Below are 23,909 nucleotides of genomic sequence, written 5' to 3'. Positions count from 1 at the left end.
TTTTCTTTTTTCTTTTTTTTTTCTTTCTTTCTTTTTTTTTTTGTTTTTTGTTTTTTGTTTTGTTTTTCGAGACAGGGTTTCTCTGTGTAGCCTTGACTGTCCTGGACTCACTTTGTAGACCAGGCTGGCCTTGAACTCACAGTGATCCGCCTGCCTCTGCTTCCCGACTGCTGGGATTAAAGGCGTGCACTACCACGCCCGGCCCTTCTTTTTTAAGACGGGGTTTCCTTATGTAGTCCTGGCTGTCTTGGACTCACTTTGTAGATTAGGCTGGCCTCAAACTCATGGAAATCCACCTGCCTCTGCCCCTCCACGCCCAGCTGGTGAGGCTGCTTAGCTTTTATGCTTTAGTGACTCCCCACGTCTGTGCCCCAGCGTCCTGTCCCCACAGCTCGGGTTATGTCACTTGTCATGGTACCTGATTTTCATGTGGGTTCTGAACTCAGGTCCTTATGTTTGTGTAGCAGGCATGTGTGAAGTTAGTTGAATTGTATGTGACCTTTTGAGACTCCACTATTACTCTCCTGGGTTTGCTCAGTGAGACTAATGGTTATGTCAGTCATCGGTCAGTACACACGGCGGCACAACTGTTGGGTCTACAATACAGGATGAAAACCACATGACTCTTTCCTAGCCCTGTTTACCTTGAGGATTTGACAAGGCCTATGCTGCTTCCGGCTGACAGGTTCTGCTGGCACGTGTAACACCAGAAACACTGTTTTTGTTATTTATTTTATAAACACTATTATTATGATGATGATGATGTATTCATCATACATTCTGATTATAATCCTCTTGCTTTTATCTTCCTGTTCCCACCCTCCCTCCCTTTTCCGTTCTATTCTTCCCAACCATCTGACCACAGCCTATCAAGTCTCATCTGGATAACCTGCTTCCCCTTCCTCGGTTCTTTGTTCCCCTTCCTTTGTTCTCTCCCCTAAGGGGCAGTGATCAAAGGGAGGGCAACCAGAGTTGTCAGAGCCAGTCTCCTGCACCCTTCCCCCCCCCCACACACACATGTGGAGAATGAGCTGTCCATTGGATACAGTCTGACTAGGGATCTAGGTCCTGTGTGTGTGTGTGTGTGTGTGTGTGTGTGTGTGTTTTGAGACGGTTTTTCTGTGTAGCCTTAGCTGTCCTGGAATTCACTTTGTAGACAAGGCTGGCCTTAAACGTGTGCCACCACCGCCCGGTGTTTTTGTTAATTTTTAAATATTGTGTATATGTGTCCACGTGAATACACGTGTTCCCAGAGTCCTGAGGTGTCAGAATCTCTGCAGCTGGAGTTACAAGTGGTTTGCGCAGCCCAGCATGGGTACTGGGAACCAAACTTGGGTCTGCTACCAGCGCATTTTTAAAAATCGCCTTAAGGCCAGGCATGGTGGCACATGCCTTTAATCCCAGCACTTGGGAGGCAGAGGCAGGTGGATCTCTGTGAGTTTGAGGCCAGCCTGGTCTACAAAGTGAGTCCAGGATGGCCAAGGCTACACAGAGGAACCCTGTCTCGAAAAAACAAAAAGACAAAACAAAACAAAAACATCGCCTTAAAGTTGTATTTCTTTTGTTTTCTGTGAGTGTTTTGTTGCACACATCACTGTCCATCACCGAGGGACGCTGGGGCGGGAACTGAAACAGGCCGCTGAAGGAAACTCACGACTGAGCATGGCCTGCTCAGTTTTCTTGCTTAATTCTACCCAGGACCTAAGAATTAAAACAGAACAAATAAATGTGCCATAAACAAATATACCAGCAATCGAGAAGATGACCCACAGGCCTCCCTCCAGGCTGTGGAGGGGCATTTTCCCCAGTTGACGTTCTTCCTGGATGACTCTAACATGTCAAGTTGACAAAAACCAACAACAAAACCCAAAAACCTCAGCAGGACACTAAGCTACCATGCTTGACAATATTTTCTAGATTTTGGTACTCCGAGGCCTGATTGACCTTCAGATGGGCCCCAAATATGCTGAGGATTAAAGAAGTGACAGCAGATTGCTGCTGCTTTCTCAGTGGAGCCCAGACATTCATTGGATCTCAAGGCAAAAGTCCAAGGAGACCCAGAATTTTTTTTTTTTTAATTCTCCTTCAAGGCAGGGTCTCTCAGTGTTAGCCTTGGCTGTCCTGGACTCGCTTTGTAGACCAGGCTGACCTCGAACTCACAACAATCCACTTGCCTCTGCCTCCCAAGTGCTGGGATTAAAGGCGGGTGCCACCACTGCCCGGCTTTTTAAAGATGTATTATTTTGTGTACAGTGCTCTGCCTGCGTGTACATCTGCAGGCCAGAAGAGGGCATCATATCACATTATAGATGGCTGTGAACCACCATGTGGTTGCTGGGAATTGAACTCAGGATTTCTGGAGGAGCAGTCAGTGCTCTTAACCTCTGAGTCATCTCTCCAGCCCCCACCCCCCAGGAGCGTTTTTTTAAAGACTCACAGGGACATAGGTTCTAAAAAGCTTTCCTTTCTTTAGGGCCAGACTGGAGGCATGGTTCAGAGGTTAAGAGTGCTGGCTTCAGCTGGGCGGTGGAGGTGCACGTCTTTAATGCCAGCACTCCAGAGGTAGAGGCAGGCGGATCACTGTGAGTTCAAGGCCAACCTGGAGCTTGATCTAGGGTTTCAAGAGAGCCAGGGCTACACGGGGTTGGTGGTAGTGGGGGGTGGTAGTGAGGAGTTGGGGGGCTGGGGGGAAGTTTCAGGTTTGATTCTCAGCATCTTTTATGGCAGCTGAATACAATCTGTAACTCTAGTCTTTCTGGTTCCCTCATATGGCCTCCGTGGTGCTGCATGTAATGTAGTACACAGGTACAGGCAAACACGAACACAGACACTTAAAAAAATTGTTACAAAAAAGATAAAAAAACATTTTTAAAAGATACAGTCCGGTGGGGGGGGGGGCTTGGAGGGATGGCTCAGAGGTTAAGAGCACTGTCTGCTCTTTCAAAGGTCCTGAGTTCAATTCCCAGCAACCACATAGTTGCTCACAACCATCCATAATGAGATCTGGTGCCCTCTCCTGGCATGCAGGGACACATGTGGGCAGAATACTGTTTAAAAAATAAATCTTAAAAAACAAACAAACAAACAAAACAAGATAGAGTCTGGAATTTGCTTTATAGACCCCCAGTCTGGCTGAGGCCAGATTTTTTTTTTTTTTTTTTTAAAGACAGAATCTCACTATGTAACCTGGGTTGTCCTGGGACTCACTATGTAGACCATGTTGGCCTCAAATTCAGAGATCACATGCCTTTGCCTCCTGAGTGCTGGAATTAAAAGTGTACACTATCATACCCAATCAGGCTGGCTCCTATAATTTTTAAAGAGTTTTTAAAAATGTATTTATGTATAGAGGTATCTTGTCTGTACATATGTCTGTGAACATTGTGTGTGCAGCGCCTGAGGAGGCCAGAAGAGGATGTCAGATCCCCCGGAACTGGAGTTACAGATGATTGTTAACCACCCAGTGGGAGCTGAGAACTGAACCTAGGTCCTTATCCTTTCGGAAAAACCCAGTTCTCTTAACCCACAAGCCATTTCTCCACCTTTATTTTTGTTTTTGTTGTTGGTTGTTGTTTTTTTTTTTGAGACAGGGTTTCTCTGTGCAGCCCTGGCTATCCTGGACTTGCTTTGTAAACCAGGCTGGCCTCGAACTCATAGGGGTCCACCTGCCTCTGCCCTCCAATTTCATTATTAAAGGCATGTGTTACCATACCTTGCCAGTTCTGGTTTTGTTTTATTTATTTTTAATTAATTTATTTATTTATATGTATACAACATTGTATCTGCATGTACAACTGCACGCCAGAAGTGGGCACCAGATCTCATTATAGATGGTTGTGAACCACCATGTGGTTGCTGGGAATTGAACTCAGGACCTCTGGAAGAGCAGAGCAGACAGTGCTCTTAACCTCTGAGCCATCTCTTCAAACCCTGGTTTTGTTTTAAACAAATTTCAATAGCCAGACCTGGTGGCTCTATTGTCACAGCATGGGGAGGCTGTGGCAGGGAGATTATTGAAGTCAGTCAGGATTACTGAGTAACCTGTCTTTAAAAAAAAAAAATCAAAACAACATCACACACACACACACACACACACACACACACCCTTTATCAGGAGAAAACTACTCCCTCTTGGGCTCTCAAATATCACCTTTAAGAGACACCTGATGGCCTTACTTATTCCATACCCCGGCTCATATTACCAATTAAAATGGCAGGTCTCTCTGACCTCTTCTAGTTAACATTTTTAGTTACCACCCATCCGCAAACTTCTTGAGAGCAGTGAGCTGTGAGCTGGAGCCCAGAACGGTACCTGGACCTGCTAGTTAAAAACTGTGCTGAATGTGGTAACTGTCTCAGAGCCACCTCCCACCCAGTTCTTACTGCAGCTTAGTCAGCACAGCAATGTCTGATCAGAGTCAAATAGTCCACACCTGTGGGTGGAACTAGACAGAACTTACAGGTCCTCAGAGAAAAGCTACAGTAAAGTCAACTAATTTGTAGAGTGTAATTATAACATCCAATGTGGCTGGGGACACCACATCAATTAATGTAACTGTCACTAATAGGGTTCCTTCTAATTTATAAGATTAAACATGAAGAAATCAGTGGGGGGGGGAGGAGCTTTCTTTTCCAGAATTAATACAATGTACAGGAGAATCACAGGAGGATTAGAGCATTGATTTTAAATCTCCAGCAGTGCTCAATTGGATCCACTAGATGGCGCCGACTCACCAGGTCCGAGTGTCTGATGGCTCCTGCGGTTACTGAGTTGATTCCTTGGAAGGTTCCTTGCTCAGCCCCCCACCCCCACCCCACCCCAATCTATTCGAGCCTGACTCCACCTTCTTGTGGTGACTACCCGGAAGTGGAGTTGGCCCTTATCAGAGACAGAATTTATATTTGAACAAAAACAAATGAACCCATTCTTCCTACTAAACACAATAAATGAGTAAGGGGGCTCAGACGCTGGTGTGAGGCCTGTGGGCTTGTGTTCTGGTTTCCCCAGCTAGTCCTTGCCTGCTGTATGCATTGCATGCACGGGGCAGTGGTTCCCAGGGGAGTGGGGGAGAATGCCCTGTTGTTCTCACATGGACAATCTGTAGGTCTGATAAGAGAGTTGTACACATGACTGACCTGGAAGGAGGAAAAATACTCATGAGCCATTTGATTGTTTTTACCCGCTGTGGCAAACACAGCCAAGGCCAGCCAGACTTAGGCTTGGGTTTTTGGTGGCTTAGTGTTGGCCCAAACGGGCCAAAGTCAAATCTAGATGAGATAGTATACTGTGTGTCCTTTCGTTCCGTGTCCCCGATCACTTGTGTGTTTGCATATGATTTCCCTATACCTGCAGTGACCCAGGCAACTTCCTGCAGTATTACCCTGTGCTCCCCTCACATTCTGCTCGACTTGACTTCACGATCAGGATGGTGACTCTCCTGTGTCTGGGGAGTTGCCAGCTCCAATGAAATGTTTGCCTTTATAAGAGCAGCCATGATCATGGTGTCTCGTCACGGCAATAAAACCCAAAGAAAGACACCAGGTTTAAATGCAGGTTTTGTTTTGGTTTGTTTTTGTTTTTGTTTTTTGTTTTCGAGACAGGGGCTCTCTGTGTAGCCTTGGCTATCCTGGACTCGCTTTGTAGACCAGGCTGGCCTCGAACTCACAGTGATCCACCTGCCTCTGCCTCCCGAGTGCTAGAATTAAAGGCGTGCGTCACCACCACCCAGCTTAAATGCAGTTTTAGAAAAAGCATACAGGGGCTGGAAAGATGGCTCAGTGGTTAAGAGCGCCGCCTGCTCTTCCAGAGGTCCTGAATTCAGTTCCCAGCAACCACATGGTGGCTCACAACCATCTATAATGTGATCTGATGCCCTCTTCTGGCCTATAGGTGTACATGCAGGCAGAGCACTGTAGACATAATAATGAATAAATAAATCTTAAAAAAAAAAAAAAAGCATTCAGTGGGTTCCAGAGATGGTTTCAAAGTTAAGAGTATGTAAAGCAGGCTGGTCGGTAGTGGCACCCGCCTTTAATCCCAGCACTTGGGAGGCAGAGGCAGGCAGATTGCTGTGAGTTCAAAGCCAGCCTGGTCTACAAAGTGAGTCTAGGACAGCACGGGTAAAGCACTTGCTGATTGACCTGTGTCTGTTCTCTGCACATCACATTAGTGATTCACAGCTGCAGCTCCAGGGGCTATGATGCCTCTGACTTCCAAGAGCATCTTCACTTATGTATAAACCGCCCCCCCCCCCCATAACACACACGTTTTTGTTTTTTTAGTTTTTCAAGATAGGGTTTCTCCTGCAGTCCTGGCTGTCCTGGACTCCCTTTGTAGACCAGGCTGGCTTTGAACTCACAGATCCCTTCCTCTGCCTCCCCAGTGCTGGAATTAAAGTTGTGCCCTATCATGACCGGCTTGTTTTTTGTTTGTTTGTTTGTTTTTTAGTTTTCTGAGACAGGGTTTCTCTGTGTAGCCTTGGCTGTCCTAGACTCACTTTGTAGACCAGGCTGGCCTCGAACTCACAGTGATCTGCCTGCCTCTGCCTCCCGAGTGCTGGGATTAAAGGTGTGCACCACGCTTGTTTTGGTTTTTAAGACAGGTTTCTCTGTGTAGCCTGGCTGTCCTGGACTTGCTTTCTAGACCAGGCTGGCCTCGAACTCACAGAGATCCGCCTGCCTCTGCCTCCTGAGTGCTGGGATTAAAGGCGTGCGCCACTGTTCCCATCCCTCCTATAATTTTTTAAAATGAAGTTGCACACTGGCCAATCATCTTCTTTGACTTTGTACTTCATATCGTTTTATGTCTGAGGTTTTGGTTGTTGTTGTTTTACATTGTATATGTGTGTCCGTGCGTGCACACACATGTGGATGTGTGCGTGCAAGCCTTCCACAGTGTTCTTGTGGTCAGAGGATGACCCTCAGAAGTTGGTTCTCTCCTTCCACCTCATGGGTCCTGGAATCAAGGGTCTGGTACTTGGTTTAGTGGCAAGGGCCTTTACTGAGTGATTGAGCTGGCCCTGGTTTTTATTTCTGAGACAACATGTCAGACTCTTGAGGCTGGCTTTGAACTTCTAGTCCTGCTGCCTCCACTTCCCGAGTGTTCAAATCCCAGGTGTGCACCACCAAGCTGGAGGCCCTATTTTCATTGTCTCGTGATTCTGTATTTTTCTCTAGTCTTCACCAAGAGCAAGCTGGAGAGATAGTTCTCTCTGGTTTCCTTCCTATGGCTCTTTCAATATTGAGAGAACTTGACATTGGTTAAGGGAAAATAGAGGTTTGAGCCCCAGCTTCCCACAGCAGCAGCTGTGTACCCTGAGTAAACTACTTTAGTCGTAAGAGGCCTCTGTAACATTTGAATAATATCCCCTAGAGTAGCTGGAAGGGTTAAGTGAGTATATGAAAAGCTCTTTTTGTTTTGTTTTGTTGTTTTGTTTTGTTTTTTGAGATAGGGTTTCTCAGTGTAGTCCCGGATGTCTTGGAAGTTTCTCTGTAAACCAGGGTGGCTTTGAATTATATGAAAAGTTTTTAATACTGTATTTGGTATGTAATATCAAATACTGATATAGCATGTTTATTGTGTGATAAATAGACATATCTCCTAGCTGAGAGACGAGTGTTAACCATTCAACCACTCACGTTATACAGCTGGAGAAAGGCAGAGCAGTAAGAAATCCAGCTTGGGTCCAGAGTCCATGGCTTTGACTCCCATTTCTCTCTCTCTCTCTCTCTCTCTCTCTCTCTCTCTCTCTCTCTCTCTCTGTCTCTTTGTGTCTGTCTGTCTGTCTGTTTCTCTCTCTAACAGTGAATGTTTATTTCTTCTTTTTGGAGTAGATAGAATAATGTTTGGACTTTGAAATAAGTACTGTTGAGCAGATGAGTATTGGGGGTGATGAGACAGTTAAAAGTAGTGGCGCATGTCTTTAATCCCAGCACTCTGGGAGGCAGAGGCAGGCAGATCTCTGTGAGTTTGAGTCCAGCCTAGTCTACAAAGGGAGTCCAGGACAGCAAAGGCTACGTAGAAAAAACCCTGTCTTGAAAACAAAACAAAACAACAACAAAAAACCTAACCAACCAACCAACCCCCACCTCCCCAAAAAAAGAAATTGGGTCTGTGTCAAAGTACATAAATTGACAAGTCATGGTCAGAATGGTTCTTTTGGGATGGTCATTTGACAGAGGGACTGACTGGACTGAGGAACCATGTGAATAGAAAGATAAAATGGAATGTTCTCCTTTGAGCATAGGAATGAACTAAGAGCTTAGACAATGAGATGGTTAGACAAAAGCGTGAGTCAGAGCTACATTGTTGGCAGGATTCAGCGGCCTGCTAGAGAACGAAGTCACAAACGATTTCTAACGCTTGGTGACAAGGAGGGCCGTGGACGGGGCTATTGAGAAGGAGTTCTGGTGGGGGTAGATGTAAGATTTCTGGTTGACATGGGCAGCTGAGCAGTTTCGGGAGGAGTGAGCCGGGCCACCCGAGGGAGATCTGTAGCTTAGTCTCAGGGGAATAAAGAGTGGAAGGGCTGAAGGGAGGGACGGTCCCACTCAGAGACCAGGGCTGGAGTTTGCTCTTGAGCTATAATGGTAAAGGGGATTGAAAGGGACCTGTGAGACCGTGGAGGCATCTGTTCCTCCCAAATCTGCCATCCTTTCTTACCTCTCATTTGCTGAAGTCCATGCTTGTCCGGGAAGCAGCTGGCCTTTGGCAGGGCCAGAGCCAGAGGAGACTAGTCAGCCTGGATCTCCTCATGGCTCTAGGGCTTGGAGTGAGAGGCCCAAAAACGACTGACATGGAAGCCGCTGCTTGCTGAGAGAGGGATTTACGGCAGGTCATAGTTAGTCAAGGAAATGAACATGATGTTTCTTACGCAGCATATCCACAACTACAACCCATATTTAGTGGAAAAGATTGACTTATAGGCTGGACATGGTGGCAGCACCCAGCACTTGAGAGGCAGAAGCAGTTGGATCTCTGTATACAAGGGCAGCCTGGTCTACATAGGGAATCTTTTCTTTTCTTTTCTTTTCTTTTTTCCAAGACAGGGTTTCTCTGTGTAACCTTGGCTGTCCTAGACTCACTTAGTAGACCAGGCTGGCCTCAAACTCACAGCACTCCTCCTGCCTCTGCCTCCTGGGTGCCACCATACCCAGCTGGGAATAATTTTTAAAAAAAGATTTATTTATTATTATGTATATCCTGCTCTGCCTGTATGTACACCTGCAGGCCAGAAGAGGGCATTAGATCACGGTATAGATGGTTGTGAGCCACCATGTGGTTGCTGGAAATTGAACTCAGGACCTCCGGAGGAGCAGTCAGTGCTCTTAACCCCTAAGCCAACTCTCCAGCCCGGGAATAGTTTTTTAAAGTTAATTTATGCATCTATTTATCACCAGGTCTTAAACTCTAAAACAAACAACAAACAAAACGCTCTACCATCTTAGTTACCTTAGTTACAAAGGTGAGCCCAGCACTGAGCTCTCACTTGCTACCGTTTATGAGCACAGGGACAGGTTCTGGTCCACATGCTGTGCATTCATTTACTCAGCAAATATTTACTGAGCACTTACAGCGTGTGAGGCTCTGGGCCAAGTGCAAGAAACACAGATTTGAAGAAGACTGCCAAGGTTTCTGCTCTCAAGGAGCTTATATCATAAGTGGTAGAGATTTAATTAAAAAAAAAAAAACAAAAAACAACCCAAGAGCATTCAGTCAATGGGGCGTGACAGGAGAGATAGGACAGGACACGTGGTGGAGAGAGACACTGGGGGCATGCAGCCTCTAGGTGCTATAGCTTGGTGAGGCCTCCAGAATGAGGGAGGGAGGGAGTCACAAGGGGAACAGGGGAGGTTGAAGGTTGAGAGGATGAAATGACAGTGGTCAGGCAAATAAACCACATTTATTTTAAGTATAGGTGATGAGCTACCTCTGATGGGTGTGTGTGTGTGTGTGGGGGTGTGTGTTTAGCTGTCACATACAAATGCAGTGGGGACCAGAAGAAGAAGAGAGTTGGGGAAGGGATTGGCAGGACCTGGGAGGGGCTGGACCAGGGAGCAGTGGAGGTGGAAAGAGGGGCCGGCTGGAGGCAGAGCCCGAGGATAGCACATGTGAGGAGCAGAGAGGAAGTGGGAGCTGGGGGCACAGCTGACTCGGTAGTGCTTGCCTAGCGTAGATCCCCAGCACCATATATGCTGGTCAAGGTGGTGCACGCCTATAGTCCCAGCACTCAGGACCTAGAGGCAGGGGGATCAGAAGTTCGAGACCAGGCTGAGGAGGTGGCTTAGCAAGAAACGGCACTTGCTGTCCAGCCTGACGACCTGAGTTCGATCCCTGGTACCCCACATGGAAGAAGGAGCGATCTGATTCCAGGTGTGCTGCACACTCAATAAAGGTAAAAAAAAAAATCCAATGTCATCTTCAGTGACAAAAGGAATTCCACAACAACCTAAGGAAAATAGACCTTTCCTGAAACAAAACCCAGGCAAGCAGAAAGGAATCCAGAATCCTACGCAGGAGGACCAACTATCGTCTTGGCCTGAGATTGAGAAATTTCCTGGGTAGATTTTTCAAGGCTAAACCAGCACTATAGAAGACAAACTGGGGCGGTTGGTCATTCTACTGCTAGGTTTTGGGGTCCAACAATGGAGTGGGGTGCCTTACTCAGACACAGGGGAGACTGAGGGGTACCAGATTTGGAGGTGAAAATCAAATGTTCTAGTGTGGCCACAAAGTTTGAGATACTATGGAATGTACCGTGGAGAAGGACCGTCCATGTGCAAAGCCCAAGGGAGAGATTGATTCAGATGGAAATGTGGAAGCCGGAAGTGCAATGCCCACAGAAGACCACGTCAGTTGAGTAGAGAAAAGGGCCTGAGATGGACACCCCAACCTTAGGACATTAAGTAGAATCAGCTACCCAAAGGATTAAGAAGGAGTAGGTGAGCTGGGCGTGACAGCAACAATATCTTAGTCCCAGCTCTTGGAGGCTGAGGCAGGAGGATCCTGAGTTTGAGGCCAGCTTGGGGGACTCATAGGGAGTTCAGTTCAGTATAGCGAGGGGACAGGTAGTGGCGAAGGCTGTGACAGTGACAAACAGGAGGATGGGAGGCAAGCAGAGAGGCTGCCCTCCTGGGCTACATTTGGAAGGAGAATAAGCGATGAGAGAGAAATGGACATGGCCTCTCCAGGCTTTGGGAGCCACTACGTACAGGCAGTCAGGGAACAGCAGGCGGCAGGATGGCCAGGGAAGCATGGACCGCACAGAGGCCTGAGGGCAGAGCTGTCACCTGCGTCAGAGTTGTCCCTCGGATTATGAATAACTGGGGACAAAGAAACGATACCTCAAGTGCCTGAATCCCTTCTAGAAGAAAATGGAAGTGAAGAGACAGGCTGAATGAAATGGCAGCGTAGGGTGGGATGGGCTCAGGTTTTGCTGTGTTCCTTTTTTTTTTTTTTTAAAGATTTATTTATATATGTATTATGTATACAATGTTCTGTCTGCATGTGTGCCTGCCTGTCAGAAGAGGGCACCAGATCTCATTATGGTTGTTGGGAATTAAACTCAGGACCTCTAGAAGAGCAGACAGTGCTCTTAACCTCTGAGCCAGCTCTCCAGCACCTACTTTTTTTTTTTTTTTTTAATGGTAGAAGTCTTTAGTTTAGTTATAGGCTTGAGGAAAAGAAATGCGTGAAGGGGCCTGAGGAAAGGAGACTGAAGACGGAGTAGGATTTCCTTCCGAGAAGCTGGCCAGAGAAGGGCTCTTGTCAGATGGGAACTCGTAGGGCATTTAGCTGTGGGTGGGCGGGATGAGACAGGTAAGACTGACTGGAGGGTGGGGGTGGGGCTGGAGCTAGGCAGTGCTGGCCAGATGACTTCTTCCTGATTGTCTTCATTTCCTCGGGTTGGCGGGGGCCGGCTGCCGAGAGTGACTGGAGACATAGCAGGAAGTGTGTGGAAGACTCCAGAGTGCACATTTATAGGAGCCTCAATTTGTCTTAAATCCCCCAGTGGCTTGGCACGATAGTTTCCTGGGCACAGGAGCAGAAACGTCGGTAGATTGATTCATAACCCAGCGCTCAAGTGTGGATACAGCTGAGGACGTGGACAGTGGCCTTTGAAGGGATGCAGCGACCAGCTGGCCATTGTTGCTGGATGAAGCATAGCATGAAACAGGCTTTAGTTGATGGGTTCGGAGCAAATTCAAGACACTAAGGCTCCACAGGAAGACAGGACAGAGGAAAGGGTGTGGGTGTTAGAGCATCCACACTGGGATCAGAAAGAGGATGTCTGAGTTTGCTTTCCTGGTCAGGTTGGAGCTCAGGTCAAAAAGGGCCTCAGGTGTAGGTGGTTGACAGGAGTAGAGATGTGTGTCAAAGAGCGGAGATCAGCTCGGCGACGCATAATTTCTTCAGAGCAGTTCTGCAATCACAGACAGAGGAGACAGGCAGAGAGGAGAAGGCTGAGATCAGAGCCAAGGCCAGGGGAGCTCAGTGGAGTGACCGAGGGGTGGGGACAGAGATGGGCAGGGAAGAAGATGACTGCCTAAAACCAAACCATTTTTTTTTAAAAACATAGCTAGGTGCCTTCTGAGCCGATTGAACTAAACTAAGCTTAACCCAAGTGTTGTGTTAGTTCCAAGAAAATGACACGATCAACACCAGCTGCTATTTTCTATAGAAGAGAGAGAGAGAGAGAGAGAGAGAGAGAGAGAGAGAGAGAGAGAGAGAGAGAGAAAAGAAAAAGAAAAAAGAAAGAAAGAAAAAAATCCAGGACAGACATTGAAATAGGCCAGGAAAGAACCTAAGAGCCAAGAAGAGACTCGCGGACCATCGGGGTGACTGTGGGCTTTCATCCCTTGCCTCCACCATGTCAGTCCACCCCTTCCCTTCTGGGGTCACCAGTGACAGCTTTCTGCTCCAGGACAACGTTCTGGCAGGAAAAATCAGCCATCCCTCTTGGACTGGCAGCGTTCCCAGGAGGAGCCAGCACTGAGGCTTGGAGAAAGGGAGCTGAAGGAAGCACATTCTGGATGCGCTTCTCTCCGGTGAGCAAGCGCTCATTAGCCAAAACCATCATCTGCCTGGGCTCCTTCTCAGACTCTCTTAACAATAGCCTGGGCTGGCTCTCCACCCTCACAGCGGTGTGGGCGTACAAGTTGCTTCCTGTTCAGGCAGAACCCACCCTAACCTCAGTCCTTCTAGAATGCAGGTGCCTTGCACACAAGTATTATTTTTTTTTTCTGGCATAAAAAAAAAAGGAAAAGAAAAGGAACCCACAGCCTATTTATTTATTTATTTACCTATTAAGTGTGTGTGTGTGTGTGTGTGTGTGTGTGTGTGTGTGTGTGTGTGAATGTGTTTACTTGCTTGCTACAGCGCAGGCATGAATGCGAAGATCAAAGAACAACTGATGGAAATCAATTCTCTCCTTTCACAACGTGGGTCTCAGCATCAGACTCAGGCCTGGCAGCAAGCACATTACCTTCTCGGCCATCTTATCTGCCCTTCTGACACAGCTCCCCTCCCCCACCTGGTTTCTTTTCTTTTTTCTTTTCCGAGACAAGACCTATGTAGTTCTGGAACTTGCTCTATAGATGAGGATAGCCTTAAACTCACAGAGATCCTCCTGCCTCTGCTCCAAGTGCTTGGAGCTTAAATTAAAGGCATGTGCCACCATACTTGGGTCTTTTTTTTTTTTTTACATGGGAGTCTCCCTATGTGTGCCAGGCTGGGCTAGCATTGAACTCTCAGTAATCCTTCTGTCTCAGCCTCCCCATTGCTAGCATTACAGGCGTCCACCATACTCAGACTGGTGCTTTCTTTTCCTTCCCCTTTGTCTGTGCCTACGGCTGCCTGCCTCACCATTGCTCCTGAGTGATGTGAACACTCAAAAGGCACGCTCCCTGTGCACTGCTTTCCTGCCCTCCTACTTCCCCCTTTGGTACGCAGCAGTCTCCCTCACAGCGTCCTTCTCATTAACTTGGTCTCTAAATGTTGGAAAGCCTGGTTCAGCCCTTGCTCTCTGCCTTCTCCGTATCATGGTCATCCCCTTGGTGACCACAGACAGCCTTGTGGTGCCTTCCAGTCACTGCAAGTTCAGGGTGCATTTCTCTGTTCCCAAGAGACTGGGGTCTCCCGTATTCACTGGCTCTCCATTAGGGTACCTTGAAGATAGCACTTTACATCCTTAGTATTAGAGTTCTTTTCTCACTCTTTCAGACACCCCTGCTGTCCTCACAGCCCTCCTCCCTCACAGTCAGTAGTTACTCCTCCTAGTGACTCAGGCCAGGAACCTTGAAGCTATCCTGACTCTTTCACTCACTCAGCCTAATTATATAGTCTATCAGTTAATCCCGTCACATCTACCTTCAAAAGATTCTCAGGATCTGACCATTTCTTACTGCCTCCCACCCCTAACACCGGAACCAAGCCATCAGAGCATGCTTGCGTTGTTGCAGTAGTTTCATCATGGGAGGCAGTGTCTAGCCGATTCCAAACAGCAGCTAGCATGAGCCCCTGCGTACAGCCAGCTGTGGCGGCGCACGCCTTTAATCCCAGCACTCGGAGGCAGAGGCAGGCTGATCTCTCTGAGTTCGAGGCCAGCCTGGTCCACAGAGTGAATTCCAGGACAGCAGGGGTACAAAGGAAACCCTGTGCAGGACACCCAGTGCCAGCGCCCCCTCTATCCTTATTTCCCACCCTTGCCCTAATTTACCTTCCTCCAGCCACACCGGCCTCCTCAATGCTCATCAAACACAGCCAGGATGCCCTCTCTGCTTCCTGTTTCCTCTGCTTAGAGCCTGCTTCCCGAAGGCTTGCTCTCCTTGCTTTTGTTTAGGGTCATTCTTTCCTGAGAACCCTAAGTAAAACACAGCCAGCAGGGACAGCAATAGCTGCTGCTCTCCTGCTGCCTTTCTCTCCTTTTCTCCATATGCCTAACGTCCTCTGAGTCTATACACTCACTGAATGTGATCTTCATGAAAGCAGAGGCATTCTGTTTTATTCCTGAGTCTCCTGATAGAGAACAGTACCCGGCCTGCAGAAGGACTCAGTAAATCAGTAAATCTCTACGAAACAAACCAGGCTGCAGGGAAACCTCAGAATCTACATCTTCTGGATGTGATGTCACAACATATATATGCCAGAATATATATTACTGTATACGTATTAATAAAAACTTTTCTCAAGCCAGGCATGGTGGCGTACACCTGTAATTCCAGCACTTGGAAAGCAGAGGCAGGTGAGTTTGAGGCTAGCCTGGTCTACAAAGAGAGTCTAGGACAGCCAAGATCACACAGAGAAACCTTGTCTCAAAAAAACCAAACAGCAACAATAAAAACAAACTTTTTTTTTGAGACAGGGTTTCTCTGTGTAGCCCTGGCTGTCCTCAACCCCCTTTGTAGACCAGGCTGGCCTCGAACTCACATTGATCTGCCTGCCTCTGCCTCCTGAGTGCTGGGATTAAAGGCGTGAGCTGCCACGCCCGGCACCAGATTACTATCTGTGAACATAACTAGTATATGAGGCTTGCGAGCTGAACTTAGGTCCTCATGAATGAGCAGCAAGCTCTTTTAACCACTGAGCCAACCCCACAAACTTTCTGCTTTTCAAGCCCTTAATTTAGGAAGCACAATTTTATTTAAGCAGGCCACCTTGCGTGAGGTAAGCATGGCCGATATAAACACCAGGACTCAGTAAAACATAGCCATTCTTTTAAAGAGCTAGGCAGTGTTTTACAATCTTTCTGCACATAGGAGAATCTGGTCGCATGTTTAGATGGTAGAGCTGAGGTCCCAGCTCTCATGGAACCCTCACAGCTCTGGGGTGCTTCCCCCAAGTTCCCCAGTGGCCTTCATGGGGGACAGCATGGACTTTAGACAGGTTGGTCGCTCTGAGTATTGAGCTAACACTGTAGCTTTCTTGAAAGAGGGTCCATCCTCAAGTCACAGGAAAATATGCCTTCATAGCACATAAAAGAAACAATGTTTCTGTTTTGTTTTGTTTTGTTTTGTTTTTGCTTTTTGTCTTTTTTTTTTTTTAACTTTTGTATTGTCTGTGACTTTTTCACTTGTTAGGGACAAAAACTCAACTAAAACTAGCTGAAATAAGTAGCCATGGGAATGGTAGCCATCTGGAAATTCCACCAGTAGTCTTCTGGTCAGCTGGGATCTGGACATATAGAGGCCTTGAAGACCAGGCTTCTTCCCCAGCAGCTCCACTTGTCCTGTGTTGGTTCACTTTCTAGCTGGCTATCCCCTGACTGTCCCAGAAGTACCAATATAGCCCTTGCCAACTTCTTTGTGGGGATTCTGGCATCCTTTTTTGTTGTTGTTGTTGTTTTTTAAACATTTATTATGTATACGGTGTTCTGCCTGCAGGCATGCTGGCCAGAAGAGGGCACCAGATTTCACTGTAGATGGTTGTGAGCCACCATGTGGTTGCTGGGAACTGAATTCAGGACCTTTGGAAGGGCAGGCAGTGCTCTTAACCTCTGAGCCATCTCTCCAGCCCAATTCTGGCATCCTTATGTATAGTGTCTCACTGCTTTGGTCTAAACTCAGAAACTCTCTCTGGTTCTAGCATTTGAGCTGGAGAAGGGGAGGTCTGTGGCTAGCCTCTCTCCCCGCCAAGGAGCTGAGGTAGGTGGATAGCCTGAGGAATACATGGGGATGAATGTGGAGGAAGGGCAGGGGTCAAAAGGAAACTCACACGATCCCCACCCCCCCACCCCCCACCTGCCCAAGGTTCCCTGTGTAGCCCTGGCTGTCCTGGACTCACTTTGTAGACCAGGCTGGCCTTGAACTCACAGAGATGTACCTGCCTCCTTCTCCAGAGTGCTGGGATTAAAGGAGTGCACCACCACCACCCAGCTTAGCCCAAAGTTGTTGAGTTTTTTTGTTTTGTTCTGTTTTTTGTTTTTTTGAGACAGGGTTTCTCTGTGTAGCCTTGACTGTTCTGGGCTAGCTTTGTAGACCAGGCTAGCCTTGAACTCACAGTGATCTGCCTGCGTCTGCCTCCCAAGTGCTGGGATTAAAGGTGTGCACCACCACTGCCCGGCTAGCCCAAAGTTTTTAAAGTGTGTGTGTTTGTGTGTGTGTGTGTGTGTGTGTCTACCACAGCCTCCGTGTGGAGGTCAAAGGACAACTTGTAGGAGTTGCTTTTCTCCTCCTTGGAGACTAAACTCGGGTCAACATGCTTATCGCCAAGTGCCCTCACCACGGAGCCTCGTTTTGTTTTCTCTTGAGGCAAAGTCCCACCGTGTAGCCCTAGCTGGCCTGGATCTTGCTATATAGAGAAGACTGGCCTCAAACTCAGAGATCATTTTGTCTCTACCTCCTGAGTGCTGGGCTTAAAGGTATGTACTGCCACTCAGGGCTTTATTACCTTCTAAAGAGATAAGACGCGCTGAGGAAACACAGTTAAACTTCTGACTCCATTAGCAAAGCATGTACAGTTTTCTCCTTAACATACTAGCCTTCCCTCCTTCTTCTGATATTTCAAGATTAACCGTAATTGATAAATAACTAGATTCTAGACTGGGGATGCGGCTCAGAGGCAGAGCACTTACAGAATGTACAAGGATCTGAGTTCCATTTTCCAGCACTGCAAAATAAGTAATGTTACTGACAACACACTACAGTTAGGAAAAAGGCTTTTGGGGGCTGGAGAGATGGCTCAGAGGTTAAGGGCACTGAGTGTTTCATTTCAGACAAGTTAAAAAAAGAAAAAAAATTGAACTACTAGCCACTGTCCTTTTCTTTCTTTAAAAAAAAAAAAAGATTTATTTATGTATTATCTATACAGTGCTCTGCTGGCATGTACGCCTGCACACCAGAAGAGGGCAATAGATGGTTGTGAGCCACCAGGTGGTTGCCAGGAATTGAACTCAGGTCCTCAGGAAGAACATCCAGTGTGCTTAACCTCTGAGCCATCTCTCCAGTCCCTAACCCTATTTTTCCTATCTAATGAAATGTTCCTAGGAGCTGGGGTTAGATTAGAAACTAAACAAGACACTATTTGGGAATGGGGACACGGCTCAGCATGTAAGCACATTCGCTGTGCAAATGTTAAGGACCAGGGTCCAAACATCTAGCACCTACGTAAAAGCCTGGTGTGGCGGGGTGCACACCTGTACTCCCGCACTGTGGTAGGAGGTAGATTACTGGGGTTTTCTTGCCATCTGCCCAGCCCCCAGGGTCAGTGAGAGAACCTGCTCAGTGAAAGATCCTGTCCCAAGGGAGTAAGGCAGAAGTGATGATAAAGCGGGACGTCTAAGTTCCTCTTCTGGCCTCTGCACAGGATCACTTTGTTCTCTCTCTCTCTCTCTCTCTCTCTCTCTCTCTCTCTCTCTCTCTCTCTCACACACACACACACACACACACACACACACACAAGCGCGCGGGGATGGGGCCGACAACCTTAAGAGGAGGCCAGCTCCCGAGGCCCCTCTCCTCAGAGAAGGCAGTGGGGCTCCACGCGTTTCGGATAGGTCTCATTTTGTCCCCATTTTCATTTCCACCCACGTGCAGCCCAGGCAGCTGCCCTTACTGGTTGCTCAGGTTGGACAGGGAGTGTGCTGGTTGCTGGTCGCTGGTATTTTCCCTTAAAGCATCTTGGCAGCGATCCTGGCCGTTTAGATGCTTGGATATCGCGGGCTGGGCGGGCGGTTGTGCTTTATCAACAGGACGAGTCTCACAGGTGTTTCACAAGGCCCAGGAAGAAGTCTGCTCCCTGGCTTCCACCTGCCCCAACTCAGGAACTAAGGGGCATCCACGTTCTGCCTTCTTCTTAGATGTGGCCCAGTTTACCACCCAATGTAGCTTGTTCTGCTAGACGTGTACAGGGTCTAAGGAGGTAAAAGAGTTGGATCTTTGGATCTTGCTGGTTTGTGCTCCCCCCCCCCCCCCCGCCAGACTGGGTCTCTCTGTGTTAGCCTTAGCTGTCCTGGACTTGCTTTGTAGACCAGGCTGGCCTCGAACTCACAGCGATCCGCCTGCCTCTGCCTCCTGAGTGCTGGGATTAAAGGCGTGCACCACCACGCCTGGCTTGGTTTGTGCTTCTTTATTCACCTGGAAAATGGACTCGGTGTAACCCTGGCAGTCAGAGTCGGTCTGCGAATGCTGGCAGAGTTCCTTTCCCCTGTTGGAGGCAGAATGATACAATGGACCCTTCTTGGCCACCGCCTCCATCGGGGACCACCAGCAGCCCTCTCCTCTCTGCCTCAGTGTCCTAAATTTAAGACAAGAGGATAGGCCCAGGTAGCCCCAGAAATATTTTTGAAGCTCACCAGCTATTGGCTGGTTCTCCTGGGTCACAGGAACTCAGAGACCGGAAGGATCCCTGCTTAGTCTGTTTTCCAAAAAAGATCTCCACCAGACAAATTTACTGTTGCTTTAGCTGTTCTATTTACTGTGGAAATTCCATTCAAAAGCACAGGGTTATGATTGGAATTAAAAGTAGCCCCCCAACTAGGACCGGAACAGTGTTTAAGCAGCTAGCTCCAGCCAAGGGCCGTAAACAGCCAGGTTTAGGGAGACAGATGATTAACCCAGTCATTTCACTGCACTGTATTGAGAACTACTATAGCGTATTTATAAGACGCATACTTAGAGTGGCCATATACACTTAGGGTGGATGGAGTCCTCTACGGTCGCTTGGAGGAAGTGGCGGCGCTGAAGAGACAGTAGGAGCTACCTGAAGGGAATGAGGATCAAATCTCTTAGACCATGGTGTCTGCTTCACAGACACCTGCCACCTGTCATTCCACACATGTCCTCCTTTAACGACAGATATTTCTCCCAGTGTCTAATTACTTCTCCCTTGCGTCTTGAGCCCCTGGAGCAGGTCTTGAGTAGGCTGAAAAGCTGCATGGAATCTGGCTTTGATCCCGGAGGCACTACGGTTTTGTTTTGTTTGTTTATTTGTTTGTTTGTTTTTCAGCGTGGAATGCAAGAAACCTACATTCGGTTCACACACGCATATCCCTTTACTCTCACTGTCTGCCTTTCTTTCTTTCTTTTTCTTTTTCTTTTCTGGCTCATGGTTAGCATGGGGGGAGGTGTAGTGAGTTGGAGGGACCTAAAGGCGACTGGAGTCTGAGAAACCTCCTCAGTCAGGGCAGGCTTCTTGGAGAAGGTGACGGTCAGAAAAGGTGAGGACTAGCTGGACTAGTTAGGTTGGCACCTTGACTTGAAAGGCCTCCTAGATGCCGGGCGGCACTCGGCCGCGCCACCCTTCCCGCGTTTGACCTTTGTTCCTGCACTAACCTCTCACCGACCGAAGTAGAGTTATCACTTCCCCCTTTCTGCGCCTTGCGTGACTCGAGGCTCGCCCTCGGCGCCTGCTTCTTTGCCCTCGCTGGGCTACGGGAGCATCCCGGGGCTGGGAAGTGTCCTCGGTAGCCAGGCTCCGCCTCCGGCCCCGCAGTTAAAGTGAAGGCTCGGCGCGGCGAGCCGGGCGCACCTCGGCGCAACCTGCCGGCTCCGAGGGAGCCGCTCCCAGCCGCGCCGGCTGGCGGGAGCGGACGGAGGCCGGCGCTGCCCGTTAGCAGCCGCGGCAGCAGGAGCCTCCTAATTACTCACCACGCTAATTGCTCGGCACTGAACTTCGGGAGCGGGTCCGAAGAGGAGCTCCTAGGCGCAGAGGAGGCAAGAGGTGTCTGGGGCCGGGCCCCGCCAGGGTTAAGTGCCTGCCCGTCCCCGGCTGGCGGCCAGCTCGTCTTCCGAGGGAGGCCCGGAGTCACCGCCGGGGGATCGGGAGGTGCGCCCGGACCACACCGGACCCCCTCCCCCACCGCCGCCTCTAGGAGGCGCAGAAAGTGGGGGCGCCAGTCTGGCGCGGGGGGCGGGCGCGGAGAGCCAGAGGGGCTGCGGGGACACCGAGATGGCCGATGAGATCGACTGGCTGGACCTGCCAGGCCGATGGACCTACGGAGTGGACCGCGGCGGGAGAATCTTCTTCGTCAAGTATGTATGGCTCATCTCTCCTTCCCCCCACCTACCCTCCCTTTCCACTTTTTCTTTAAAGTTGCCCGGCTTGAAAGGTGGTAGCGCTGGGGGTCAGGCTGAGTGGGTGGGTGGGGTTGGCGGAGAGAGAAGGTTGGCTGACTAATTAAGTTATCAAGATACCTGTTTGAATGTGACTCCCGCCTTTTCCTCAATGGGTCAAAGTCCAGGAAGGCTCACAGGCTTCCTTCTCTGAGCTGGAGAGGCAGGGCGGGAGAGGCGGCCTTGAGTCTTTACCCTGACCACCGCACCCCGCAGCAAGGATTTCTTCCAGCTCTTACACTGAAAGGCGGCCAGGCGACTTCTTTCCTCCAGACATGGGCAAAATGACAACGTATTAGGAGCCCCTGCCTCTACCACCTGCTCGCTGCAAGACTCCAGTTCTTAGGACCGCAGCTCCTCCCCCTGTCTGCTGCTTCTCTGGGTCTGTAGTCAGGAGGCAGGAAAAAGCCCGATGCTTGGAGCATTCTTTAGGGAGAGGCTTTGCTGCTCTCAGTGATAAATTAGCACCGTTCTATTAATTTCATAAACCAAATGGCTGTGGCATAATTTCATTATAGCAAAGTGGCCCTGTTTGGCCCCTTTTTGGCTGGCTTCTCTTACAGTCATCTTTTGCCAGGAAAAAAAAAATCTCCCAATGATATAGCAAGTGTATAAAGCACAGCGTTTTGGACTGCTCCCCTACTTGACAAGCTTCCTCTTCCTCAAGACAGTCACTCAGAGAATATTAGAGCTGAAGGGAACCTAGGCGCAGCCCCTGCCCAGCTGTTTCCACAGGACCTAAGGTCTGGAGAGATGGGACCACTTGCCAGCCATGGCACAGCCTAAGGCCACTTTCTCTTCAGCAGGGCCTTGTCCCGTCCATGGTTGCTGTTTGGAGTTTCGGTTTCCACACTTGTGCTGTGCTTTCTCCCATCATTATCACCACTAATTTATCATAATTGATGCTGGGTTATATTGTCTTAGCGGTAACTTCACTAAAGCTCTTGGCCTGAGGTTAGGATCCTAAGTAACAGACCATCTCCAGGATTAAAATGAGAATCCCTTCCCTCAGGGGATTGAGCCTTCAAAATCTGTAAGAATCTTTAAAGTTAGGCTGGTGTGGTGGCGCACACCTCTAATCCCAGCACTCAGGGAGCCAGAGGCAGGCAGATCACTCTGTGTTCAAGGCCAGCCTGGTCTACAAAGTGAGTCCAGGACAGCCGGAGCTACACAGAGAAACCCTGTCTGGAAAACAACAAAACAAAAACAGCAAGAAAAAAAAAAAGAATCATCAAGGTTAAGTGTGGCATGTGCCTCGCTGCTCAGGAGGCTCAGGAAGGGCATCACTTGACCTAAGAATTTGAGAGCAAGTGGGGCAACATAGTGAGCCCCTACCTCAAAAACACAGACCTGAAGTAAGAAATCGTCCAAGGAGCTTACTGAAAAGACTGATCCGGGCCTGGGCATGGTGGCACACACCTTCTGTCACAGCACTCTGGTGGCAGAGGCCAGTAGAGCTCTGATTTCCTGGCCAACTGAGGTTACCTAGTAAGACTGTCTCCAAACGATGATGATGACGATGATGACGATGACAATGACAACAACAACAACAACAACAACAACAACAACAACAACAGATTCCTGAAGTCCTGCCCCCTCCATTCTTACTCTGAGCAGAGCCGGCCTTGATGGTCTGAATTCCCAAGAGCTCCTGATGTGTTGACTCTGCGTTTGCTTCCTGGATCCCTTCCTAACCTTCCCTTCCATTCCACAGCCTCTCATCGAGTATTCACTCTTTCCCAAAGCACACACATAAAAACAGCCGACCACATGCTTCACCTTTGCGGTGGTGGGAGAAAGGGCAGAATAACACAGTGTTATCCCCGGTGGCGGGGAGTGGGGTGGAGGGGTGGGGGAGGGGGGCATTTACTTGTGTGATGCTGACTATGGGAACCAGGAGGAGAACTAAGACACTGGAGGGGACCAGGGAAGCTATTCCAAGGCTGGACTGATGCTGAAAGGGAAGGGAAGGGTATGGGGGCTTTGGGCGGCAGGAGGCCTTGTAAGGACGGCAGGGTGGGCTTGAGGCAAAGGTACCTGGAACCCTCTTGGGTCACAGTGGAGATGGAGTGGAAGCTTGGGGGCGGGGTTTGCAGAGACCAGAAGACAGAAAAGCAGGAGTGGGTCGCATGAGGAAGGGCCAGGTAGGGTAGATAAGGAGTTGGGGCTCTATCCTGCAAAAGACAGAAAAGCTGGGGTGGCAGAGATGGCTCAGAGGTTAAGAGCACTGTCTGCTCTTCCAAAGGTACTGAGTTCAATTCTCAGCAACCATATGGTGGCTCACAACCATCTATAATGAGATCTGGTGCCCTCTTCTGGCCTGCAGGCAGAATACTGTATGAATAATAAATAAATCTTTAAAAAAAAAAAAAAAAGATAGAAAAGCCACAGGAGACTTTCCCCTAGGGCTTGTTGTTATAGGGTGCACATCCGGTAGACAGGTGGAGGACTCCAAAATAGAACTGTTAGGAAGCTGCTGTTGAAACTGGAGGTCTGAGGTTTCCAGCGGCTGGGAGGATGGAGATTAGCAAGTGGGTGGGAGAGCAGTGGGGCATCTCTAGGGGGAGGCTGCAGAGTGTCCCCATGGCCGAGTGGAGGGAAGGGAAGGGGCATCTCAGTGTCTCGCTTGAGTTGATGAAGATCAAGACTGGAGGAGAGGGAGCCCAGCTTGGGGGCGGGAATAAGTTCGGTGGTGAAATGCTGAACTTGAGGTCCCTGTGTGTCATCTATCAGGTCCTATATCACCTGGCTACACCACCTGCCATTCGAGTGAAGCCTGGGCTGAAGAGGGTCCCCAAGGAGTTGTCCTGCGGAGGCGGGACCTCCAAATGTGTGAGCAAGGCCGGGCGTGGTGGCACACG

The 23,909-nt window shown here is 48.9% G+C and overlaps 1 protein-coding gene and 1 long non-coding RNA gene across 15 annotated transcripts in view; one reads left to right on the top strand and one right to left on the bottom strand.

Annotated features, from left to right (window-relative positions):
- Window positions 1-1,482: 1,482 nt before the first annotated feature.
- LOC311602557 lies at window positions 1,483-21,454 on the bottom strand. The gene is made up of 7 exons (XR_014780782.1): window positions 21,288-21,454; window positions 21,130-21,203; window positions 20,269-20,928; window positions 19,072-19,141; window positions 18,551-18,848; window positions 8,663-8,812; window positions 1,483-1,701 (listed from the first exon to the last, which is right to left on the bottom strand). It is a non-coding gene; the product is annotated as an uncharacterized lncRNA (long non-coding RNA).
- Window positions 20,834-23,909, top strand: part of PLEKHA6 (pleckstrin homology domain containing A6) — a 145,992-nt gene continuing 142,916 nt past the window's right edge. For all 14 annotated transcript variants that reach the window (XM_084790530.1, XM_084790533.1, XM_084790525.1 and 11 more), the window contains exon 1: window positions 20,834-20,967. In XM_084790530.1, coding sequence (XP_084646656.1) covers window positions 20,885-20,967 — 83 coding nt within the window. In that variant the 5' untranslated portion in view covers window positions 20,834-20,884. The remainder of the gene's footprint in view (window positions 20,968-23,909) is intronic.

The sequence above is a fragment of the Acomys minous genome, assembly GCF_964271855.1.
Source record: "Acomys minous genome assembly, chromosome: 1".
Taxonomy (NCBI): Eukaryota; Metazoa; Chordata; class Mammalia; order Rodentia; family Muridae; genus Acomys; species Acomys minous.
This window is presented reverse-complemented; position numbering and strand designations above follow the sequence as displayed.